The sequence below is a fragment of the Marmota marmota genome, unplaced genomic scaffold (genome assembly GCF_001458135.2).
Source record: "Marmota marmota marmota unplaced genomic scaffold, marMar, whole genome shotgun sequence".
NCBI classification, from domain to species: domain Eukaryota; kingdom Metazoa; phylum Chordata; class Mammalia; order Rodentia; family Sciuridae; genus Marmota; species Marmota marmota.
The window spans coordinates 66,783,257-66,805,028 of NW_025999842.1; the positions used below are offsets into that span (position 1 = coordinate 66,783,257).

Genomic DNA, 21,772 nt, shown 5'->3' on the forward strand with positions numbered 1-21,772 from the left:
TATAGCAATTATCAAATACCACAGTACAATAAAACTTTCACTAAGAATGGAAATCTATGCCTGTGTCAATTTCTAGTGAACTGTGACTGTTGAACACTGGAAACATGGCTGGCAGAACTGAAAAACTGAGAATTTTATTGAATTTATTTCTAATAATACCTTTTTTTTAAAAGAGAGAGAGAGAGAGAGAGAGAATTTTTTTATTATTTATTTTTTAGTTTTCGGCAGACACATCTTTGTTTGCTGAGAATCGAACTTGGGCCGCACGCATGCCAGGCAAGCGCGCTACCGCTTGAGCCATATCCCCAGCCCTCTAATAATATCTTAAGTGTACATAACCAAACATGGCTTCCACAATGCATTGTGTGATCTCAGATAGCACAAATCTCCTGCTGCCATTCTTCTGAGGCCAGTATCCCAGCATTCCAGCATCACTTGGCTATTTAGGGGTCTTCTGTTCAATTTAGCCACTTTGAAATCACTGCAAGAAGGACAAAAGAAATAATTTGAGTCTGTGATTGAAGCCACAGTAGCAAGTGCTACCAGCAGTCACTTTACAGCTCTGTGTCTAAGAACAATATTATGACATCACAATGCACCTTTGCTCTTGCTTAGCTTCATCTCACTTAATGTTAACAACTTGACACTTTTGTCTTTAATTGGGACTTCACTAGCTTCAGTGTGTAATGTAAAGGTTTTCCTCTCACACCAAGTCACGGCTTACTTTCTTTGCTACATAGCACAATTTCTTGCTTTGTATGCTTTGTATTCATGCACTTAGTATTTAAGGTGCAAAAAGGCTGAGGTTATAGTTTCTGTACTTTGGAATATTTTCTGTATGTCAAAATCACTTTTTCATGTAATTTATGAACCAAAGCATTTAAGGGGAGGGGGGAGTAGATAGATGACAGGAGGAAGGAAGCATCTCCAAATGGACTAGGGGTTAACTATTGTTCATAAATTTTTTTAAATTTTCTTCATAAACTATATTTAGCAAACTAAAACATACATAAAATCTGTTTTAAATAAATAAAAACAAAGTTCTATAAAGCTATATTATGGATCCACAACACACTCTTTATTATTTTAAAGTATCATTTATTGTTTTATCATTTATTGTGATTAAAAAACATGGCTCCCAGTAGAATACAGTTCCACTGATTACACTCAGGACTTCAAGGACATTTCTCTGTTGAGCAGTCCCCTAAAATTCTTCTGTTAGGGTGTGAACCAAGTGAGAGGAAATGAGCCTTTAATATGAGTTCCAAACAACTACTCCAGAGCTAGTTCCATTTCTGCTTTCAAATTTTTATCAACCTTTAAGACACAGGAAAAGAGACTGGGTAGAAGAAAAAGGGAACAATTATTTAGAGTATCATATTTCTCTACTATAATAACTCCCTTTTAAGCTCAGAAAGTATTTTCACTTATAACAAGAAAGTACATTTGGTAGTAAACACTATTGAAAGTAGTTTGTATCTGGACAATTTACTTGAACCTGTCAGTAATAAATTTCTTTGTGTCATGATTTCTCGTGGGACAAGTTGGTATAATAAAGATATTTTTCCCATCTCTAGAAAAAATACAAACTACTAGTATCTTTCTCCATTTTTTGTTTAAGTACATTTCTATAAGGTACCATTTATTTTAAATTACTTAGCAGTATAAAATCATACCATGATTCCAATGTAAAACACAAGAATAATTTATGTTCAAAATTTAATATTCTCAAAAAAATATTTTCTGACATGGTTTTATGGTTATCCTTTTCATTAATTTAATTTTTTATTTAATTAAATAAATAAAATTCATTTAATTTTCTCATTGTTTTACATTAATTCCTATAAACAATTGATTCAGACATTTAAAAGACTGTTGCCTGTTGAAGTCCACAATTATCATTTCATTTTAAATTACTATCTTCTTATATTAATAGCATGACATTCTTTATAAAAACTCCTTATAATTAGAAAATAATCACCATAAAATTAGATTGAAATATTGGCTAGAGTAGTTCTTTGAGATTGTTTAACCCAAGTTGTTTTCTATGACATTAATAATAAGGCTTCCTATCTGTCAGGTACTAATTATAGCTGCTCTGTATTAACCTTTGACCTAAAGGCTTTGCATGGATACTTCATTAAATTGCTTTTCAGTTCTGTGGGGTAAGTGTGACTGCCACCCCAATTAACACATGAAGAAATTGATATTCAGAGAGGGAAAGAACAGAAGGAATGAGAGAAAGAAATCAACAAGCAAACAAGGAGGTTTTGTCCATAGCACACAAGCCTTAAGACCAACACTAGTCCTAATCCAGTAGATAAATGAGGAGAGAGTATAAAGAGAGCCATTTTTAAAAGTAGTAAGTTACTGGAAAACACATTAATGAAACAATATGCTTTTTTTTCCTCTTTTTTTTTTTTTTGGTACCAGGGAATGAACCCAGGGACTCTTAGCCACTGATCAACATCTCAAGTTCTTTCTATTTATTTATTTATTTTAATTTTAAGTCAGGGACTCACTAGGTTGCTTAGGCCCTCACTAAGTTGCCGAGGTTGGCTTTGAACTTGGGATCCTCCTGCCTTAGCACCGCCCCCAGCTTCTGGTATTACAGGCAGGCGCCAGGATGCTCAGCAAGAATACATATTTTAGCTAAAACAAAAATGGTATGTTAAGAAGAAATGCAACTCCTATTCTTATCAAATTAGAAATGATTTGAAGGAGGGCTGGGGTTGTGGCTCAGCGGTAGAGCCCTTGCCTAGCACATGCGAGGCCTTGGGTTCAATTGTCAGCACCACATAAAAATAAATAAATAAAGTAAAGATATTGGGCACAACTACAACAAAAAATAAATATTTAAAAAATGATTTGAAAGATAAAAATGAATCTCATAAGTTATGATAGGACCATTATTTTGTACAATGTTTAAACATGGGAATATTAATTATCACATAAAATAAGCTATTAAGGCAAACAGAATTTATATAACCAACTGGCTTTAGGTTAAATTGTTGGAGGCCATTTAACAGGCTAGGATACAGATCTATTGGCATTAAATGACTGGGCCAAGGTCACAAACAATGATTCCTATAGTGTCTGAATGTTGATGAGAAAGTCCAGGAGGTAGAGATTATGAAAGGGAAGACAAGGCTACCTCCTTCACTCTGGTATAGTCACTTGCAACATCAATTACAACCAGGTAATTCTCAGCTTAGTGATGGGGATGTGTTCCAAAAAATGTCTCATTAGGTTATTTTGCCATTATGGAGCACCATAGTGTGTATTTACTCAAACCTATATGGTTCAGATCAATCAGTGGTTCTAGGTGGCCTCTTGATGTCATCCAGAGACAAGGCAACATGAGATGGATGAGGATTCTGTCCTCTAATGCAGGACACAGTTTTATGAAAAGTAGGAGAATTGCATGCTAAAATAATAACAGTGCAGTGTAGCAAATATAAAAGCTGGAAACACTCATTTGTTATCATCACTAGGTCTGATGTTCAGTTTGTAATTGCATGTGGTCTCTGTTATCGGACTGGAAGGGCAGTAGGTTTGTTTACCCTGCAGCACCTCATACAAGTGAGCCACCCCTTGCTCTTTCAAGTTGTGATCACTGTGTCAGCAATATGGCCACAAGAATTTTTAAGCTTTGGAATGCTATTGACCAAATTACATTGTGTGCATGTACAAATATTTAATGAGTCCCACCATTGTGTATAATTATAATGCACTAATAAAAACGGGAAAAAGAATTTTTCAGCTTCATTGTAATCTTACAGGATCATCACCACATATGCCATCTGAAGCATCATTCTGCTGCACACGACTGTGTTTGAAAGCAGGGAAGAGTTCCTCATTCTAACTCTTAAAACAACTGCCTTGATGCCACGGGAAGATAGGAACAGAAAGCATTTAGGCAGGCATGCTGACAGGGAGTCCCTGTGGAGAGCAAGATTTTGGGGTTCTCTGTGGCCAGGGAAAAGCCTGAATGAGGGCAGAGAATGAGGTGCCGCACTGTGAAGCAAGTTTTGGTGCAGAATTGCCATGGGTACAGCCCCTCAGCCCCTCCTGTACCCACTCCCACCCATGCTCAGCCCTTGGCTCATTTTTGCTCTTTCTTCATTAGAGTTAATATTATTATTATTATTATTATTATTATTATTATTATTATAGTATTGTTATTAACTGAAGCTTGCAAAGCCAATTACATATTGCAAAGTTAAGTTCATGCCCGTTCCTTTATTTCTTACCACAACCATACATGCTGGTATTCAAGAATACCAGAGAAAACCTTAGGGGAGATGGCTGCTGCTCTCGAAATCCTACAAATCCTGGGGTTCATGGGCTTTCCTCTGTGGCATAGGCTCCCAGATGAAGCATCCTACTTTTCCTCAGGATGTTCTCAGATCCCCTTTGGGCATATTTGTGTGCTTTGGTTCCAAGTCTATTTGGTTCCATTACTCTCTATGTCTGTTGCTCACCAATCCCACCCTGTCGTGATGCCTGTAGGTGTGCAGTAAACTTTCGTAGAGAGGAGAGTGATGCTCCCCGCTTTCTTTTTCAAGATTGATTTGCCTGCATCCTTCCTCACAAATTTTAGAGTAAAGTTTCTCGTGTTTAATAAAAATCTGGAATTTTGACAGGTATTTTATTAAATTAATAGATTAATTTGGGGGAAAATTGGCATCCTTGTTAAATTGCACTTCCTTTTCTTTTATATTTTATTTATTTATTTTGGTACTGGGGACTGAACCACTACCCCAGTCCTTTTTTGTATTTTTTTATTTAGAAACAGGGTCTCACTAAGTTACTTAGGTTCTTGCTAAGTTTCTGAGGCTGGCTTTGAACTCGCGATCTTCCTGCTTCAGCTTCCCACGCTGCTAGGTTTACAAGTATGTACCACTGTGCCCACATCCCTTTATTTTTAAAACAAATTCACCCTTCTGGGTTTTTCTCTTTTGCCATTGACTGTATCCTACCTATCAGACTCATCTTCCCAGATGTTAAACATCAATGTTTCTTAAAGTTCAATCCTGGGATTCCTCACTCCTCTACCTACCCCTGCCCTGTGTTCTCAAAGAGTGAGCTTATCAACACCCATCTCTAGAATGCCCAACAACTCAGAAATAATCATTAACTCACTTAAGTTTATGACACAACCTGCTTCACTTCAGATCACCAGCCATGGTATTCAGCCTCATTGAAATCTCTGAGTATCTCAAGGACACCCCAAGTTCAGCTTGCCCCAAACTAACCATTGACTTTCCCAACCATTTTCCCTCACAGATTTCTCTAATCATCATTTATATATGTAGCAATCCTATTCTTTCAATCCTATCCAAACTCAGCAATGTCTGCCCATTTTTACCTCCTAAATATCCCTTGAATCTGAGAGTCTTCTGTAGCTGAACTGTCACATTTTTATTACAAATTGTCTTAATACTTTTCCTGGATCACTGCAATAGTCTCTTGACTAATTCCCCAGCTTTCCTCCTCCTTCATCTATTTTCCATTCTGCAGACAGTAATGAACTTACGTCATCCCTGCTCACACACACTCTTGTCACTGCCTTCTCCCCCTAAATCAATGAACATTCCTCTTAGGATAAAAACAAAATCAGTACTTTAAATGAATTTCTGAGCTCTCTGGAAAGTAAGAGACATGTCCAAAGGCAAAAACAAAAACAAGTAACAACAAATGCAATGAACCACAAGGAATCGAGCCTGGAGAAGGAAACAAACTCCGAGGTTCAGCTGTTTAGGAGCAAATGCTAAAAGTAGGAATTCATAATTCAAGGGCTTAGGGTTGAACAGGAGAAAAGAAAAAGCAGGCCTTGGGTCCACCTAGCACCAGGGAGTAAGCTCAACATCCGTGCACAAAAACACTATTCTGAAAAGGATCACATGTTAGTTAGCAAAAGGGGTTAGTGAAGAAAAATCTGCTGGGAGGCAAGAAAGAGGTAAGGAGGAAGATGGCAGCCTGCCATAGCTCCAAGGCTTCCAGACAGATGTCTTGCCTGAGAATTAGTAACTATTGATTGCTCCTCATGTAAGCATGGGATTGAGATTTTGGCATCTGTGGAGAAACTCCACACAATAATTGAATGTTGGAAGCTCACGACTGCATAGTAAAAAGCAGCCTCTCAAAATTCCCACAGATTGTCTTCAGCAATGTGTGTGTGTATATATATATATATACATGTATACATAGATATGTATATTTACAAGAAAAACATCCTGAGCAAATACATGAGCAAATAACTAAATACAAGTGAAATTCAATGGAAAAGCCAACAAAAACACATTAAGATCTTAAGAATTTAGATCAATCAAATTTAGAGTATTAATTAATTAATTATGTGAAGTGTTTAAAGAAGCAAACAAAATAAAAATTGAACAAGGAACAAATGGCTGTAAACATGACCTCCTCTGTACTTATGAGAGAACACGATCCTCATGAAACAGTAAAAAGTGAAGTAGAATTCTGTAATACATAAAGTGCTGTACAGCACAAAATATTGACCCAGGAAGATAGTACTGAAAACTGTGCTGCGTGAACAGAAGTTAAAAGATAGAAGGAAGCACAGAGCAATGTTTCTGGTTAACAGTTGTACACTGAAACAGCAAGTGTTTCCTAAGGATTTATCCAAACAACTGATGGGTGGGTTACACATTAGAAGGGTGGTCATTGGAGGGAGGGAAATGTAAATGGTGAATGAGGACGAAAAGGAGTAAATAAACACAATAATAAATGACAGGTGAAAGCAGAGACAGAAGTATGTTGGAAAGCATGGATTGAAGACTCATATCACAAAAGGACATGGGTGGTCAACTCGGTTCTCTGCGCCTAAGGACTTCTGCAAAAAAAGCAATAAAATAAAAAGGTAGCCTTTGAATGACAGCACCACCCACTAGCTTATTGGATCTCATTCTGAGAAAATTGTGCAATTACATGGAGACACAGGCCATGTAAGCAAGCAATCTTTAGCTGATGGATTCCATTTAGGGAAGAGCAGAGTATTTATAATGTATTCTGAAATAAAAATATTTAAATGAACTTTATGTTCCTAAGATCAAGACACTTTCCAAGTCTGCTTTAATATTTCACGCAAAAGCTTTCAAATGGTCAATAAGACTATACTCCGTATAGCTAAGAATCATCAACAAACTTGCATTACTAAAAATTCATGCAACTTCTTGGTATATTTGAAACATATAATAGCAAATTACTAGCATTTTAAAGTAAAAGATTAATAGAATAATTAATATCAAATGACTAAAATAGTTACTAAGTCATACATGATATTGATTATTGAGTAAAGTAAATGTGATTCTTATTAAGTAACTATTTGGTGCTCAAGAGATGGTGTGAGATTTTAAAAATATGAGGGAGAAACGTCCAAGGCATCCAGACCTAAGTAGAAAAGTTAATCTATGGAGACATTTAGAAAATAATCAGAGAATTCTATAATCAGCTAAAATTTTAATAGAAATTCGGAAAAGGAAGAGAAAATATTCTATGAAAAATGAAAATAAAATTGTAAAGAAAAAAATAGTATGTAGGAAAGTAGTAGGGAGAAATTTGTATTATAGGTGATTCTGAAATATAGAGACACACACACATATTTTTAAGATATATATATATATGAGAAATATAGAAAACAGAAAATCAATATATGATAATATGGTATAGCTTTTTTTTGGAACGTAAAATTACAAATTGAGCCTTTCGAAAATCTTTAGTTGTCAGCAACAAAGTGGCCTTAAAAATTGTAATCAGATCTAAAAAGAGCAAAATGAATTAAAGGCCAATGATGTTATGAGTAAATAAAGCTCTTCAGTTGCTGTTTTTCTTCATTTTAGTTGAGGATAAAATTTTTTAAACCAAAAGGGGAAGTAAAGATTAAAAAGAAAGAACCAAAAAGTCCTGGAAGACTGAAAAGATTGCAAATAACAGTTAGCTGCTCTAAAGTGAGCAATATCTTCTGGTATGGGCAATTTGGATTTTAGCATAATAAGAATTTGAATATCAATCTGTCAAATGTAATTTTTGAGAACCAGGGAGAATAGGGAAGATTTTATTTTTTTGAAAGGATGGTGAAATTAATTCCTAAAATTAAAATAAATATTTTTTATCAATCCTAATAGGCTTTAGAATGATTTTAGGGATAAATGAATATGTAAAGATTACCAAAAAATTAATGCAATTTTATTTATTTTAGGAGCCTCTATTATTTCAATAATGGCAAATCATGCCAGGCTAAATTCATTCTCTTATTAAAATATGCTGAGGCTATAGGAACCTTATTGTAAACTATGATCATATAAGAGAGAAAATTGGTAAAACATTACTGCTTCTTGGAAGTCCTAAGTCCTTCAGACCTCACCAGGTGGTTTTGTTATAGAAGGGTGGGTTTGGCTTTCTCTTCTTCTGTTGTTTTTCTGACTCCCATGTGATGATAAATTAAGAATCACCTACAAGATGCCAGTACCTCCATCCTGGAGTTCCTAACCTCAAGATCTGGAAGTCAGTTCATTTCTGTTCATTATAAATTATCCAGTCTCAAGCATTCTGTTATAATAGCACATGATGGACCAAGATAGTACTTAATATCTATCCATTTTTGTTTTGTACAGTCTAATTTTTTCACCTAATTTTTCTTCTAGGATATTATCCTATTTCATTTTGTATAGATTTATCTATCTTATAAGTAGTGTAGAGTTTGATGATTGTTCTATCTGTGGTTTATCTGGTCCTTATTGCTAGATATTTAGACTGTTTCCAAATTCCTGTTATTCAAAAAATTTATTTCACAAAATATTGAATTGTATGATTGCAACTTATGTTGCAGGAAACTAGATATAGACCCTTACAGAACAATTTGTAGAGTACATATTGAGCCATAATAAAGAAGGAAATGCAGTCATTTGAGACAAAGAGGATGAAGCCAGAAGATATTATGCTAAGTGTAATAAATCAGACCTGAAAGACAAATGTTTCATGATGTCACTTTTATGTAGAATCCAAAACAGCCAGGCTCACAGAAGCAGAGAGCAAAGTGATAATTTCCAGAAGCAGCACAGAGAGGGAAATGTTGGCCTATGGATGCTTATTTTCTGTCATGCAAGATGAATAGTTTCTGAATTGCTAATAAATATCCATGTGACTGTAGTTGACAATACTGCACCTTCAATTTGGAATTTGCTAAAAGATTTTGAATGGCGTGTGCTCGCGCGCAACACACACACACACACACACACACACACACACACTCGAGTGAACAGAAAAATCCCAAACCATGACTATGTGAGCTTGATTTCAGTGATCATTTTATGTACAAAATTTTAGTTTATTAGTTTTATCTTAGTTTTTAAAGAAGAAGAAAATATGCCTTAAATTGGTATCTGTCCTGAGGACGACTGTCAGACCATGTTGTCAATAAAATGCAATCTAGAAAAGAAATTGTTCTGCAGGTTTTCCCACCCTTCCATGCCTCCAAGGGACAGACAAGAAAAATAAAGGTCCCCTGAGAATTCCTAATCAAAGATTTGTGCTCACAGGTGATAGGGGCCTGTGTCTGATGCTGATTCCATAATGCCAGAAGATGCCAAGCTGAACAGTTAGTTTCAAGTAGCCGGCTGAGTTAGCTATGACTATGTACCTGCAGAAATAAACTTCCTCAAGGGACACACTTTAAACCAAGGGTGCAAAGAGTTCCCAGAGATAAGAGCCTATGAAATGAGAGCCTCCAATCAATAGTGATGACATTGAATTTGTCAATCACTTTGAAGAGATGAACATCTTAACAATATTCTTCCAATCCATGAGCACACAATGTCTTTCCATTTATTTGTATCTTCTTGAATTTCTTTCATCAATGTTTTATAATTTTTGTTGTACAAATCTGATTGTTTGTTCCTAGCTATTTTATTCTTTTTGTTGCTCTTTAAATGGGATTGCTTTCTCAATTTCTCTTTTTGATAGTTTATTGTTTGTGCGTAGAAATGCCACTAATTTTTGTATGCTGATTTTGTATCTTCCTACTTTAATGAATTTAATCATCCAAAGAAGAGTTACTACCAATCCTTCTTAAATTCTTCCCAAATGGGCTGGGGCTGTAGCTCAGTGGTAAAGCGCTTGGCTTGCATGCATGAGACCCTGGGTTCGATCCCCAGCACCACATAAAAATAAACAAATAAAGATATTGTGTCCATCTACAAATAAAAAAGTATTTTAAAAAAATTCTTCCCAAATAACAGAAGGAGAAAGACTTTTAAATCCATTTTATGAAGTCAGGAACACCTTGATACCAAAGCTAGACAAAGATACTATGAGACAAGAAAACTACAAGTTAATATCTCACTTAGATTGACATAGATACAAGAATCCTCAATAAATCAATAGGAAACCAAATTCCATAGTGTATTAAAGAATCATATACATATGATTAAGTGGAATTTGTTGTTGGGATCCAAGAAATGTTTGAACATATGAAAATCATTGTGATACACCACATCTCCAGAAACACAAAAATATGTGATTCCCTCACTAGATACAGCAAAAAAAAAATTGACAAAATTCAGTATCCATTCATGATAAAAAAAAAAAAAATCCCACAGCTAACATTATGATCCATGGGAGAAACTGAAAGGTTTTCTGTAAGATGAGGAAAAAGGCAAGAATGCCCGCTCTGGTTAGCACAGGACATCGAGTCCTCTCCAGGACAATTAGACAAGAAAAATAAAGAAAAATATCCAAATTAGAAAGAAGTCAGATCATCTTGGTTTGCAGTTTCTATATGTAGAGACTCCGAAAAGCTCAACCAAAACCCTGGCTCTAACTCTAGGCCTCTGGCCTGTGGCTTTAGCTCTGTTTCTCACAGTTAATTTCCAGGCAATGCTTCCCTTTAATCGGATCACAGCCTCACCTAGGCACCCACAGAGGCATAGTTACTGGAGAAAGTGGCACTCTGGCCTGGAGACTCTGTCTCCACTGCAGTTTGTGAAATCTTGAAACTAGCAGTTCAATTTTCACAAAAGTAACTCAACCACTACTGTCTTCAGTCTTTCTTAATATCATCATCCCCTAACCACAGTAAATGGGTTGAAGGCAGAGAAAGACCAATTTTCATAGCATATTCACATTAAAAAATTCATGAATATGTTATTTTATCCCTTAGGTTTCTTTTAAAAACTTGAAATTTTTTCAATAGATTAAAATTTTTAATTTTTGCTGGTGGTTCTCATATGTTCTAAGAGCATTCTCAGAAGTTGTTTGGCTCAGATTGATATGGGAGAAACAAAAGCCATGATAGTTTTAAAAGATAAAGCTAAAGAAAGGAAGTTCAAAGTCAATTATGAATTTTCTCTTAAATGTGATGATGTTCTTTTGTATTTTTAACTCTGTATTTTTATGTCAAAATTTTTAGATATTGTAATGCTTATGAATAGAGTTTTAACTTGTTTTTCAGTGTAAAGTGACAGTTTTTTATTAACCTGATCTGAATGCCCAAAGTACTTTTATCTTAAGTTATCTTCAAAGTATTACATTCTCTTACTTAATAAACATGCATTCAGAGGCTATTGTGTTCTAGATGCTATTTTAGCTACTGGATATACAAACACAAGCAAGATCAATGAAGTTCCTGCCTTGGTTCATCTTATGTTGCTGTAACAAATCACCTGAGGCTGGATACATGATAAAGAAAAGAGCCATATTTAGCTCCCAGTTCTGGAGACTCAAGAGTATAACACTGTCATCTCCTCAGCTCTGGTGAGGACCTCACAGCAGATGGTTCCATAGTGTCAGGAGCACACATGGAACAGATTACACGGTGAGGCAAGAAGCAAGATTCCAGGGAAAGATCATCCCAGCATCCCATTCATGGAAATGCACTCAGTCCTGTGAGATGTTAACTACACTGTGAGAGTGGCATTAGTTCATTTATGAGGGTGGAGTCCCCATGTCTAGCTACCTTCCACTGGGCCCTACCCTTCATGCTTTTACTAGGTGGGCACAACTGCACTGGGGTCAAGCTTCCAGCATATGAACCTTTGAGAAACTGACTGAAACCACAGTTCCCATACTCATGAAGTTTAATTTCTGGTAGGAAAAAAAAATCAAAGCATATTGATACAGTCTGATAACCCCCCATTCGTATGTTGAAATCCTCCCCCACCAAGGGTATGGTATGAGAAGGAGGGGCCTCAGGCCATGGGGTGAAGCCTTCATGCAGGGGCTGAGTGTCCTTATAGAAGAGGCCAACAGTGGCTCGTAGCCCATCCACAGTGTGAGGCTAGCATGAGAAGAAGGCCTTTATGAGGGAGTGAACCTTCTCAGACACCGAATGTGCAATGCTGTGAGTGTGGACTTCCCAGCCTCCTGAAATGTGAGAAATGGATTTCTATTGTTCTCAAGTCACCCAGCTTATGGTATTTTGTTTAGCAATGGAAACACACCGAGACGCATAGAGTGCCGGGTAGCTCTGAAGAAAACAGTAATGCAAACTCAGGGGAGAGAGCCGCTCCCATGGGAATACTCTGACAAGGTGGTGACTCTGCAGGAGGTGACTTCTGTCCAGACACCTGCAGGAAGGGAGTAAGTCCTGTGAATTCTGAGTTAAGAACAAATCTGCCAACGTATGGCTTCAGGAGAACTCGTGACTGTGGACCGAACTTTTAAAATAACGAACGGTAGAAAAGCAGACCTCACGTTTTTGTAAAGATAAAAATCAACTTCCTGTTATGGCATGACAAGTCATGGGATTCGAAAATCACATAGATATAAACACTCAGTGCCATGGATCTATGCCAAGGAAAAATATGAATCCTTACAGGGCAAACTGCATGCACAGATAAGAACTAATGCCATCAATAAGCTTTTAACGAGTGAGAGAAATATTCCTAGGTCACCAATGGACAGAAAACATGTTTTCTTCAGGGTTTTGACTAGTTTCTGATTGTCTGCAAAAGTGAAAATTTATTGGTCGAATATCTCTAGGTCTAAACATGAAACAATGAAAGGAAGTCTCAGCCTGTATCCCACCCCTGAGGCCAAATGAGCTCTTTCAGCACTGAGGCCAAGGCAGACAAAGCCAGAGTCCTGAATCTGGCTCAGAAATGCAGTCTGAAGAGCTCTTTATGAAGTTATACACATTTTTGAAATTAGGATGTATCAAAATTAGGAAATCAAAAAATACTAAAACAAAATACTCATGAAGTTTAATTTCTGGTGGGAAAAAAGATCAAAGCATACTGTTACAGTCTGATACGCACCCACCATTCATATGTTGAAATCCTCACCCACCAAAGGTTTGGCATTAGAAGGAGAAGCCTCAGGCCTGGGGGTGAAGCCTTCTTGCAGGGGCTGAATGTCCTTATAGCAGAGGCCAACAGTAGCTCTGCAGCCTGTCCACAGCGTGAGGCTAGCATGAGAAAAAGGCCTCTATGTATTTAAAAATGTATTTAGTAATTGAACAATCCTACTCTGTTTTGGGTCAGTAGAGTAAATAATATTTCAATATTCTTTTATCCAGATTATATTTTTTTCAGAAATAACATTTGCTTTCAATTTTCTACTTTTATGAATTTATCAATAATATTAAGAAGTGACTATAACTGTTGAAATACGAGCCATCTTTACATTTTTTTACCAATAATTTTTTTTTATTTATTGGATTATATGATAATAAAGTTTAGCAAAAAATATCATAGAGCTGAGTCTTCATATTTCCTCAGTGTATCCTATACACTCTCTATAACGTTCTGTTCTTCTCTTCTAGAATTCTAATTGTTTATGATTTAATTTTCAACAAATTTATAGGTAAGTGGATAAAAATTGAGAAAGTGAGCAGAAACTACCTAGTTTTTGGAGAATTGGGACTACATAAATCAATGAGATATTCTTTTTCCCCTTCTTAAAACCTTTCAGGAATATATTAAAATCTTTGCAAAGATGGTTACGCCTCCACATTAAATCATATTCTAGTGACTCAGGGTTAATTCAAGAGTCATGCAAGAGTTTATGCTAGAGTTCCTTGAGGATTGAGAAAACCAGGTCAGTGCCTGCATTTGCAGTCATTAAGTGCATGTTGGCAACTGGTATTACTGCTTCCAGTAGCTCCCCAGTGTCAGAGGATCCAGTCTAAAGCAGTAATGTTCATGGACAAAGATTGTTGAAATTTCTACTAAGCTTCATCTCCTGAAAGGTTTCGAGCAACTCTTTCCTGTATGATTCTCTCTGATCTATCCCTGAGAATAAATAATGTGATCCTTGTACCCCTGGCTGCAGCACTTCAGATTCTGTTGTCATTGAAAGTTTTGCCCTATGTTTCCTTTACCTGATTTTAAGCAGACTCCTTCATTGCACAAACTATCTTTTCATATTTAAGTACTAAATGACTTTCAAATTTTTTATGCAAAATAGGGGAAGAGCTAAGAATTTTAATAAGTAACTGAGATTTTATAAACAAATGGTGTCAGGTAAACTTAATTGTACTTAAATAGAATATGAAATTCTAAACAGCTACTCCCCTCTCCCCATTACTATATTGCTATGACTTTCAGACATTGGAAAATAGTCTATTTCTCAATCCTATATAACTTTAATGAAGAGCACTGTAGCTGAGCTTTGGAATGTTCTTCAATATGTTAGCAGGGTGGGGAAATACCAAGATAAAGAGCCAATGGTCCCAAAGCAGCTTCAGAGGTGGCTGAGAGGAGGGTACTCAGTAACTCAGCTGAGGAAATGACGAGAAGGAAATTGTTTTGTGTCTAGGGCACCGTGTGGAATTCCAAGATAAGAAAAACAGTTGCTAATTTGAGTATAAAAGCAGGAAACATGATACACTTTATTTCCTTTTATGCAAACACTAGTATTTGAGGGGTTGTGTGAAAATAATTTTTCTCTTGCTGAACCACAAAGACATAGACTGAAACAGCTTCTTTGGGACATACTGGCTTTTCTTTCTATCTTCTCTTTCTTGTGGATATTATGGCTAATAACACAAGTTTAGGAAGTCCATGGCCAGAAAACTTTTGGGGTAAGGTATTTTCTTTAAACATTTTAAATTTAAATCCAGACTCAGAGAAATGTAGTGCATAATTTATGACAATGATGGAAATTGCTGAGACATTTTGTTTACTGTAAACTGATTATATCCAAGTTTTCATAGATTTACTGCAGAAATGTTATTTGTATAAAACATCTGTAGAGAGAGTTACAGAGACATCAAAGAACCTGGAGAAGTATAGATTTTGGTTGGGGTTATAAAATATAATTAGAAAATAAGGTGAATTTTAAAATGAGGCTAAAAAAAGAAAAGAAATATAAGGTGTAAGTAATTGCTGTTTGGAATACGACAGAATGGATTTTATTGGGAAAAAATGTGTATTACTTGTGTAAAGGTTGTGTTATGTATTTTATTGAATGAAACCAAGATGTTCTACAGGGGTTTTTGTAACTTAAGTTGTCAATGTTGTATCTTTTAATTTCCAAAGTGAATATAAATAACAAATCTATACTTGAATGAATTTAGAGCATGACAAATATAAAGAATTTTTTGCAAATAAAATAATATTTTATGTACAATTACAATAATTTTAGATATAATAAATATTATATATTACATGATAAAATAAATATAATTATATAATATGATTCCTATGTGAAATATATTATTCCATATATATATATGATAATATATGGGGATAAGTTCATATAGCATTCCAATACTATCCCAGAGATAAGAGGACCAATACCAAGGTGGTTTTTCGTTTAGATCAGCCCACACTAAGGTTTTTTTAGTGTTCCCCAAAGCTGACCTTTGAGCAGGAACGGGCCAAAGTCAGTTACCTGTCGCTACAGGTTCAGGGAAGAAGGGCTAGGATGTGAAATTGACCTGTCTCTTGGGTTCAGAGAAATTTAAAAATAAAGAAGACAAGTTCAGTTACATCCAGGAAAGAAAAAGCTTTAAAGGAAAAAGAAATGGAGTTTATGAAGAGATCTATAGCCAGGTTCAAATGTTCAGAACAAGTTTTTAGTCCTCTCAAAAACTATTTCAGACTACTACTGTGATTTAAGGTAAGGTTTTGAGAGCCATCAGGTGAAAGTGAATGACACTTTCTGACTGTCCCCAGCAATCAGGTCTAGTTGACCATCATCACAGCAATTTGCATCAAGGGAATTAACTCTTTTCTGTCAATAACCATTTCTGTTTGCTTCTAGCCTAAAGAGAAATTTAATGATGAACATCTTGATAAAATTAAATGATAAATTGGGGGAGAAGAAAATGAATTATGCATGCATACTATACAGAACAGCTTTAGTAATAGCTTATTCTAGTTATATACCAAGAGACAATAAGCCTTTGAATTGTGGGATCTAATTATATATTTGTGACAATATTAATTGCTGTCCTTATTTACAGAGAAAGCAATCATGCAAACCACATGCTGAAAATAGCTAGAATGTGTCTAAACTAAACCCCCATTACAAAAATGAGTAATTGTACAAATTATTCAAAAGTAAATTAACTCATATTGCAAAACTCAATATATGAAATCCAGATCTATTTTTTCAAGCCATTCATAATTTGAGATTCATATAAGGAAAATAATCCATCATCTACTGAATAAAACATGAATAATAATCATTAAAGCTGAAATTAATAAGAGAATGCTTAGTTGGAGTCCATCCCTTCATCCTAAAATGTAATATTTTTTAATAAATAGATCTGTGCTTAAGAGGAAATACAAAGTTATTATATGAAAGATAGGTCCTAATATTTCTTTTTCTTGGCATGTGAATATAATGGAAAATAGGTGGGAAAAAGAAAACTGAGCAGAGTGTTGCATTTGTAAGTATGAAAATTCAATGGAAATTGGAAAACATAAAATATTTGATCACTTGGGGGAAAATAGGTAAAAGATTACAGTATTATTTCTGTGGTTAAAAGTGTTAAGTATACAATGAAAATATGAGTGTAAGTATATAACATTCAAGCATTTTCTGAGCTACAAATGTCAATCTTTTTATTTTCATTTCTTGATTTTTATTTCTAAATTGATATTGATTTTGGTAATTGGCTCCTTGAAAATACTATTTTAAAATCTTGTACAATGCATTATAACACATTGTTCATGGCTTCCAAAGATACTTGTCTGCTTGGCACTCTGAATTCATAAAACACAGAAAAAAAAATAACTTAGAAAAGCATAACTTGTACACAGAACCACAAAATTTCCCCAGCCTTAACACGTTTAAGGCACATAAGAAGTTGTTTTCCAAATATGACTTTCCCTGTTTACTTTAATGAATGGAAAAAAAAGCCAACAGGATAATGATGCCATAGTACTACCAATAATGATGGTTTGCATTTTTGTGGATATCACCCACTAAAACTTACTGAGCATTGTTCAAATAGCAAAGTCATGAGTACAGGAGTTGGCAACAAAATTGGCCTGAGAGTGACAACCCCCCTCACACCTTCCGCCTTTTCTTTCTTTACTGCACTTCCCTTCTCTATAAACCTTCCTCCTAAAAACAACAGGAAATATGGCTCATGAAAGTTTGCTATGTCTGCTCTCATGAAATAGAATACAATGTCATCGAACTCAGTTATTTTCTTAGTACTTAAGAGTCCCACACAAGACATAGCTTTGGCTGGACCTGCTACCTTTTCATGCTTTTTCTTGGGGAGCAAGGGATTGTTTCTTTTATAGCTAGCATTGTGCACAAATTGAGGAAAGGTATAGTTGATGTAGGAGCTGGCATTTATTCACCTATTTAAATCTTCACAAAAAAATGCAATGTATCTTTCAGAGGTTTAAATTCTTGGAGGTGATCATGTATGCAATTTTGTATGCATGTTCATCACCATTTTGTCATATATTATCTTTTTAATGGAGAAAATGGCAACAAATATTTACAGGAGTTTTAAAATATATGGTAAAATGGTTTCTAACTCCTTCTTAAAAGGAAATGGAACATTACCTGTTCATAGAAAGGTAAGATTCAAATAGGGAGGTAATTCTAATGCATTCTGATATTCATTTTTCACTAAATCTCATTCAGCTCACACTCAGAAACATTGGCTGGGCATATTAGATAATGTGTTAGGAGTCATACATATGACATGGTTTGGAAGTTCAGAGAGCTCAGGAGAAATGTTAGCAGTAAATCTGCGGGAGTAGAATTCTCAGGCACGTTTGTGAAGAAGTGGATGCCTAATTAGGATGATCATCTTTGACAATTACTGGGACATAGTTGAAAGGCAGGTTGAAGGTAGTATTTTTTTAAATTTATTCTAATTTGTTATATATGACAGCAGAATGTGATTCAACTCCTATTACACAATAGAACACAATTTTTCATGTCTCTGGTTGTACATAAAGTAGAGTCACACCATTTGTGTCTTCATACATGTACTTACGGTAATGATTTTAGTAAGATTTTTAATATCAGTGCAAAAGTTTGATCTGATTTAACCCCAATCACTTGCAACTTATTGGCTTCAAGCCTCCTCACATTCCACCTCCCTAGGATTTTTCTCTAAGGTTGGAAAAGGGGTGTGAGGGTTATAGAGTTCATATTCTATATTTTCTAACACACTAGAGGAAAAGAGCCTTTGATTCTTGATCAATTTCTGGCCTCTGCTGACATCTACTGACAGGTATTTCTCAAATGCTTTGGGGCATTGCTCTTTCTCTTTCTGCCTTCACTGCTGAAGCCCTCACTGCAAAATCTGGCTCACATGATCTGTGCAACATTTGCTGACAGTGTGGTTCTTCCTTTCTGCAAATCCCCCTGGTCTCCTGGCCCTCTTTCAGGTGCTCTTCTATCTGTCTCAGTGGCACTGAACAATTTTTAACATCAGGAGCCTGGCTTCCAGTTCTGCCCTCCAGAGAACCCAGGCTTCCCAGAGGGGCTACTAGCTTCTCTAAGTATTATCTTCTCCAAGAAGCTGGGAATGGATCCTGAGTTCCCTGGGATTCCATACACCAGTCTGTAGCTCATCACAAGCAGGAATGGAGCAATGAGCCCCTTCTCTGAAACTCTCAGTGGTCCTTTGCTACATAATCTTTTTCTTTCTCTCTCTGAAATCCTTCTTCACACTGCTCATGAAAAATGACCGATAGGCCATGTTTTATTCTTCCTAACTTTGTTTATAGTAAAAAGGTATGTTCTCGAGTCCTTTAGGTTTTTAGCATTTTGAAGTTGAAACAAAAACTTTTCTCTCAAAATACCTAGTTAGTGCAGTAACAATGTTAGTTTTCAAAACTATGATTTTTTTTTCTCTATATTTAACAATTTATTTAGTAATTTTAAAGTGAAGCATTGACTTTAATTTTGCTTGCTAGCTGTCTTAACCTTCTGTGAGGTAACTGAATAACATGAATGGCTGGGAACCAATTTGGAGGGAGTTAAGTGTTATTGAAGGGAGGAATCCTTGTCTAAGAGCTGAAAATGTTATTTCTCAGCCTATAGAAAAATAGCATAAAGGGATCTTCCCAGTAGGTGGGAGCAGTGTGTTCACAGAGAAGCTGAAGGGAGCAGGCTCCTGGATGAGCACATGCCTCAAGGAAGTCCTCTGTCTCCTTCCAGATAGTAAAAAAAAAAATGGTGCACATTTCAAACTCACCTCAATTAGAGTTGTGAATGGTCTTCAACAATTATGCATCATTAGCATGACGCATTAACAATGATGAATATTAACAGCCTGTTAATTATTTCTTCATCACAATTACTTAGAAAATTTGAAAAATGAGGGTTTATAAATGCTGGTCCTTAAAATGGCTATGTCTAAATTACCTAGAAAGAATTATTATAACTTGTCTCTCACTATGAGCTGAGATTGTGATTCAGTAGGTGTGAGGGAGCCTACATGCTCTACTACTGGTCAATGCATCTGTGGTTTCAGGATTGTGCATTGAAATTAATGAGAATTGTCTTTTCTCATTATCTCCTTGCTAAATTTTGTTATCAATGTTACACAAGCCTCAAGAAACAAGTTGGGAAGCAGTCCTGAGTTTTCTATTGTCTGGACAAGTTTTAGTAAGATTTGCATTGCTCATTGTTTAAATGTTTGAAGAAAATCATCAATACAATCACAGCATCTTGGACTGCATTAATAATAGTGACCACTCAGAGTGTCCACTGAGTCTTCTGTTTATGGCAGCTGTTTATGCCCTTTTAAGTCAAACTTCCAAATACATTCTGTAAAACTTGTTTGTGACATTCTCTCATGTTTTCCCAACACTATATTATATGTACAGAAGAAACATTTAAAGAACTGTGCAGTGAGCACAGAACCTGGCTTATTTCATTTGCCATAATGTCTTCCAGATTCATCTATGTTGTTGCAAATAACAGGAATTCCTCCTTTATTTTTAAGATTAAATAATAATATTCAGTTATTATATAATGTTCTTTTACATACATACATATACATATGTTTGTTTAACAACAGGGATACATTATGAGAAATACATTGTTGGGTAAATTTTTTCATTGTGCAAACATCCAGAAAGCACTTATCAACCCCAAATGACTACAATATAATTTTATGGGACCATTGTCATATATGGGATTTATCAATCCAACATCATGTAGAAAAAAATGTGTTTATATATATCAAATTTTCTTTATCTGTTTATCCAATGATGGACATGTAGGTTGAATCTGTATTTTGGCTGTTGTGATAATGCTCCAGTGAACATGTGAGTACAGATATCTCTTAAAGATACTAATTTCATTTCCTTGAGGTATGTACCCAGAGGGATTGCCTGAATCATGTGGTGATTCTACATTTAGTTTTGAAGAAACTCCATGCTGTTTTAGTAATGGTTACACAAATTCACATTTCTTTTTTTTATTTGTTCTTTTTAGATATACATGACAGTAAAGTGTACTTTTTGACATAAAATAATACATGGAGTATAACTTACTCTAATTATGATCCCATTCTTGTGGGTGTACATGATGTAGAGTTTCACTGGTCGTGTGTGTATTCATATATGAACATAGGAGAGTCATGACTAATTCATTCTACTGTCTTTCCTATTCCCATCCATTGAGTTTTACAATCTATTAAATAATATATCTCTCCATTTATTTAGGCCTTGTTTAATTTCAGCAATATTTTGAAGGTTTTGGTGCAGAGATCTTACCTATCCTTTATGTTTAACGATGCTATTGCAATGTCATAATTTTATATATATATAAACACTTATTTTTATGTAGGTGGACACAATACCTTTTTATTTTATTTTATATGTTGCTGAGGATCGAACCCAGTTCCTCACACATGTTGGGTGACAGCTCTACCCCTGAGCCATAACCCCAGTCCCTATAACTATATTTGCTAATTACTTCTAACAACAGTGTGTAAAAGTTCCCTCTTCTCTGCATTGTCATCACATACATTTGTCACCAACAGATTTTCTTATACCTATTGACCATTTTCTTCCTTGGATAAATGTCTATTCAGGTCCTTTGCCCATTTTTAAATCACTATTTGTTTTCATGCCATTGAGTTGTATGAAATATTTATATACTTTACAGTAATCCCTTATGGGATCTTTATTTTGCAAATATATTTGTTCCATTTCATAGGTTGTATCATCACTCCTTTGTTGTGCAGAAGCTTCAGAGTTTGATGTAATCCCATTTGTCTATTTTTGCTTCTGTTGCCTGTGCTTGTGATGTTACGTTAATATGTGTGTGTATATATATATATATATATATATATATATATATATATATATATATA

At 35.3% G+C, this 21,772-nt stretch overlaps 1 protein-coding gene across 1 annotated transcript in view; it reads left to right on the forward strand.

Annotated features, from left to right (window-relative positions):
• The first annotated feature begins 14,847 nt into the window (after positions 1 to 14,847).
• The window catches only part of Myct1 (MYC target 1), a 21,798-nt gene continuing 14,873 nt past the window's right edge, over positions 14,848 to 21,772 (forward strand). The window contains 2 exon segments of the mRNA XM_015502336.2: positions 14,848 to 14,975; positions 14,978 to 15,043. Of these exon segments, the coding sequence (XP_015357822.1) occupies positions 14,864 to 14,975; positions 14,978 to 15,043 (178 nt within the window). The 5' untranslated portion in view covers positions 14,848 to 14,863.